Raw genomic sequence first — 5,462 nt, forward strand, 5'->3', positions numbered from 1 at the left:
TTAAGATGTTCTCCTGAGGCCCTATACTAACTAGGTATTCATTTAATAGCTTTCACTAGCAGTTTCATGACATAAGAATATTATATTAAAATATATGTTGTCTTCAATGTTTAAGCTCAGAGTTTGATGCATTCTGGTATTTCTACGCAGTTAGAAAAAGACTGTACTATTGGCAGAAGTTAACTAGGCATTAGTTTGCTAGAACTTTATTTCCCTTTTGTGCTATTAGATTTTCCTTTAATTAATTTAAAATATTATTTGAACTGAGGTGTTTTCCTTCATCTGTTTGGTAGGTATAGTCCTATTCTCAGAGCCTGGCCAGCAACTCAGGATCCTATATATCACTTTGCTAGTTGTTACTCAGTATTTCCCATCTGAAAACGGCTGAGTTATTAGCTGTTTCGTTAGAGATTCACCTGAGAAAATTTGTTCTTAAGAGAAACTGAAAGCTGCAACTTGAAGCCCAGAGGATGCACAGAATTTGGTCTCCCGCAGGTGTCCCTAGTTGATATAAAATATAGAGATCTTTTTTGAGAAGTGGCATGGCTAGAACTTTATTGCCTGCTGGATTTGTAGATGAATTTCACTTTCACAGCTGTTGAGGAGGAATTAAGTTTAGTACAAAACATGTAAGACACAATTGCCACCAGAAATCTACCAGGATGGCAAATAGTTCCCTGGAGTCTATAATGAAACATTTAAGTGAATGCATTTTCATATTCTTATGCTTAATAGTTTCTTAAGACATCTCGATGTGCTGGATAGGATCCTACCAATACAGACTATGTGTATACTTTAGGCTGCATATAAGTATGGGATTGTCTGAAGTATGACAAGCTCTACTTGCTTGCTTTCTGATCATGCACCTGCATAACAGTGCCTGTCAGTAGTTTGGAGGGAACTCCAAACTGGAAAGTATAGAACATACTCAGCTGCTGTATGATCTGGGGATGTGAAGCTGTTTGTACTCCAAGAAGTAGGCTCTGGCTGTGTTCGCAGCCTTGTTGTCTATACAAGTAACATACAGTCTTGAAAACATCTTTAGGATGAGTCATTAAGGTCCACTGTAAAAATACTCTAGGGTGCTTTTCCATTGCTATTTATGAAAAAGGAGTAAATAAAAAGATATTCTAAAATGATCTTGAGGAAAAGCAACGAAGAACCTCTAAGCAGAGACTTGCCAGTCCATCATTGCCTATCTATTTTATGTGAGAGAGGGCTGGTCAATGGCTTCCTGTGGGCACATTTGGGACTTCTCCTTTTTCTTTAAAATATGTTCTCTACTTCAAATGCTGATGTTCATTTTCAGCATATGGGGACTATTAGCAATACTGAAGCTGGACATATGGCTTAACGCGTTAAATCACTTTAGAATGTTGCATCTGTTTTTTTACCCTTGTGTTAACACCTGGATCAGTTTAGCACTAGTGCAGAAGTTTAGGACATATATAGCTGCTAATTTCAAAAACATCTGGGATTTTTTTGTGTGTATATGCATGTATATGTGCATGTGTGAATGGCTGGATCTCCAGCATTTTTGAGTCTGATGAAAAAAATCTTAACTGAATTGTGCTCAAGGTGTGTACCGACCTAAGCAAAGAAGCAGTTTATGGCAGGAGGTAGAAGGAATCTTTGGACTGGATTAGAAATTATGACAGTTTTGCCTCTATAACTTTTGTCTTTCTTCAGACTTCCATTTCTGAGGGATTGATAGTTGACTCTGATTCCTTTCCCTCTGCCTCTCAAACCTATCCGTTTGTTGTACACTGAATAAGATATCCCGCTCTCCCAGGATGGGTGAAATAGGCAGGCATTAAAAATTGAAGAAAGCAAGTTCCCTGACTGAGTCTGCAAACCTTATCTGAGGCTGCTTGAGAGTAAAAATGCCAATTGTGTTGGAGGTTTGAAAAATGACTTTCCCTTGTGACCTGCTGCCTTTTAGCAGAGCAGACTTTATACGGCTGTTTAAGAGTGATGAGTGCAGCTGGAGAGTTTCTCTTGTTATGCCCATTAGCAAGATTGGACTAATCTGCGGGACGTAACCTGAAGGTAAACTGTGAGTGAAGGAGAAGACAAGGCTAATAAGGTGTTTTGTAGTTTCCTTTATCCCAGAGTCTTTCCCAGAGCCAGCAATTAATATTATTTTTTATCTGCGGAGGGCCTGCGTGGTTGCCAGTGCGGGAGGCTTTATAAAGGATGTGTCAGCGCTACCTGCCAGGCCATGAAGAGGGACTGCTTTCAAAATTGCTGTTGAAATTGGCAAATAAGCATCAATGCTACAGCAGAGTTAACAGCTTGTTAATTTAGTAATTAAAGAAAAATGGGGCCTTGCCCTAGCTGGGAGCAGGGCAGCCCCATCAGGCACCTCTTTGGGGCTGAAGCCTGGCTGGGATGTGGGCCCACAGGTGGCCCCAGCTTGGCAGGACCCATGGCTGAGCAGGGCAGGGCTGTGGGGAGCTGGAGATCGGCCCTGCTGTGGCATCACTGGGGCAGGGACTGATGTTCCCGGAGCTGACGTGGGCTGTGGGTGGGAGGGTGAAGCCCACAAAGAGGTGTGGGGGGCTTATTAGTGCCCTCAGGGTCCTGACATGAGCAGTTTAGTACCATTTATTTTTATTCTTTTATTAGATACAGACGTTGTATTTCTCTCCCTGTCATAGAGATAAACATTTCACTTCATGTTTTTGTTGTTGGTGCTGTTAGATACCAGGCTGGGGAGACAGATGGGCACAGCCGGGCTAGTTATGTGCGCGCTGGACTCTGCCCACTGGCCGTTTCCATGTGACCCGCCGTTAAGTGTCCGGGGTGTTGTCCTTAGTCTTACTGAGACCTTGTTCACTTTTACTTTTGAGGGCAAAATGACACAGAGGTACCTGGCTCTGGTGTCTTAGATGCTCATAATTCTAAATCCTCCTGCACAGTCAAGTCTAATGTTGGCCAAGTGTGTTTATTATTACACTTCATAATGTGAAACAGGGTAGTTGGTGAACACTAACAAGCAGCCTATGCAAGACTTGATTTTTTGCAATAGGACATCTAGATTAGTTCTTGTATTAAAATTTTCTAATAACCCAAAACATTAGCTAGACTTTTTGTTTTAATTTTACTTTCAAACATTTAGCAAAAAAAAAAAACATATGGAAAGAACTTTTACTGCAAATCTTGACTTACAGAGAATACGACATTTGCCCTGATTGGACCACTGAGTAAGCTGGAAGTGGCAACTTCTGGTTATCATGCTGACTGGCAGGTACTAGAATCTATTGTCTTTAAAAGAACGAGAAACTAGGAGTATTTCAGAATTTTCTGATTAATTCTGTACCCAAATGGGGGGGGGTGATCAATACTGTATCTTCAAGGCTTCCTGTTGGTTATTTTGTTGTAGGTGGCTTTTTTAATTTAATTTTTAGTACAAACAGGACTAACGGGAAAGGATCAGGGTTGCATCAAGTTTGTTGTTTTGCTTCAAGACTGTAAATGAAGTTTGACTGAGTTAATACCTTCAGAATATACAATAGTTTTTTTTATGATTTGGAGAAAAGCAGTTTACTTTTGATGGGGCATGGTCTAATATGAGTAGGTGCTGCAAAAAAATGATGGTTGTGACATCTGTTCACTTAGAGGGAGAGGGCTGGTCTCTTTTCTTAACAAGCGTAGCAGCGCAGTGTGGAGTTGTTTTATACATGTGTACTGAGAGCTGCAGTTCTGTCCGTGATTTTTATTTTAAAATGTTTACATGGCTTCAAGTGTTGGAAATAGCCACATTTGCAAAAGAGATAATAAAAGCTACCATTTCCTGGGAACCAACTGTGTACTCTATCTAGGCTCTTTGTAGCAGAATGCTCTGGCTCAGGGGAGGGCAGTTGCTCTGGCAATATTAGTGCCACGTATTTCCTTAATATTTCCCCAATAAAAAACCCACTTTTGCAGTTCAAGGTTTCTGCTCTAAATCCTGATAACCATTCTTAGCTATGCTCACTCTTCGGGAGTCTGTAGTCTGACATGTTTTTCTCAGCGAAATTACTTTCTAGCCTAACACCTGCTTTACTCTTGCTGAATTCCTATTTTTCTTATGGTGAGTCTGAGACTGATATTACAAACTGAAATCACAAACAAACGACTTACATTTCAGGAAAGAACTGCACTGAAGGACAAGATAAATAATGTGAAAACAAAAAACTTGTTTTCTTCCAATGTCCTTTTGTAACTTGACTAAAATGAGAAAAATATGTGTGGGGTTGGGAAAACAAATACAAGCAACCTGATCCACGGCATAAGCACCAGTCAAACTGAAAATTTTCAAGCATTCTAGAAAGCATCATCAGATCTTTAAATGATTTAAGCTGACCTCTTGGTAACCTCCATATGCGCAGAGACAAAAGGACATGCCGAGAGGAAGCATGTCTGAAAGCATTACAGCAATGTGCTACGGACAATGGAAATGCTGAGCTGCCTGGTATTTAGGGTGTTTGCATGGAGGTTCTGTGGCATAGTATATCAACCTCTGAGCACTTTTCTTGACAAAACAAAACAAAATTCCTGAAACTAATACCATTAAAAAATAGGAGTTAGATACAGGTTCCAAGGGACTTGTTTTATTGGGGGTCAGAATGTGAGAGGAGTCTTGGAGAATGAGTTAAGCGTTTCAAACGTGGGCCTGAATTTCACACAGTTTTTTCTTTCCTCATCTGAATTAGAAACTGTTAATTATGAGAAGATACTTACTGGAAAGGCAGAAAGAGGGAATGAGTAAAGAATTAGATATAAATCATCTCTTGTTTAATATTTTTTTAATAGAAGAGCCTTGAGCTGGCTAGATTCTTAATTACCTTGGCAAAATCATAGAATCATAGAATGGTTTGGGTTGGAAGGGACCTTAAAGACCATCTAGTTCCAACCTCCCTGCCATGGGCAGGGACACCTTCCACTAGACCAGGTTGCTGAAAGCCTCATCCAGCCTGGCCTTGAACACTTCCAGGGATGGGGCATCCACAGCTTCTCTGGGCAGAAGATAAAATAAATGCTAAATGAGTTAAGCTCAGTAGTAACAACAATGTGTCTTTAAAGGATTGCTTAAATACAACTTTGGTCATGAAGGCAAGTAACTAATCAAATTCTAGTCATCCTTTTGGACTAAGCAGGTCTCACACCTTCTCCCACAGCATAAATTTTAAATGCAAATGATTGGATTTATACAGATATTATAGGGTACAGATTTTTACAATACCGAATTAGACATGGAGAGTGCTACTGGCTGGCACCAGTCCTTGCCAGGGTGGGTGGTAACATAAATGCTGAAAGCTGCAGCATTTTTTTTTTCCTGATCAAGCTGACAGACTTCAATTCATAAGCTAATATAACCTAAGAATATTTTTCCCTCAATTGTAAAAATAAGAAATTTAAAGAGAAAGTGTATTTCAATCTACAAAATATTCTGCTGTCTGCCTGCGGCAAGGTGTCAG

General features: G+C 40.0%; 1 protein-coding gene across 1 annotated transcript in view; it reads left to right on the top strand.

Annotated features, from left to right (window-relative positions):
* The first annotated feature begins 5,237 nt into the window (after positions 1–5,237).
* Positions 5,238–5,462, top strand: part of TMTC2 (transmembrane and tetratricopeptide repeat containing 2) — a 109,366-nt gene continuing 109,141 nt past the window's right edge. The window contains exon 1 of the mRNA XM_010154700.1: positions 5,238–5,275. Coding sequence (XP_010153002.1) covers positions 5,238–5,275 — 38 coding nt within the window. The remainder of the gene's footprint in view (positions 5,276–5,462) is intronic.

Source organism: Eurypyga helias, unplaced genomic scaffold, assembly GCF_000690775.1.
Source record: "Eurypyga helias isolate BGI_N326 unplaced genomic scaffold, ASM69077v1 scaffold5420, whole genome shotgun sequence".
Classification (NCBI taxonomy): Eukaryota; Metazoa; Chordata; class Aves; order Eurypygiformes; family Eurypygidae; genus Eurypyga; species Eurypyga helias.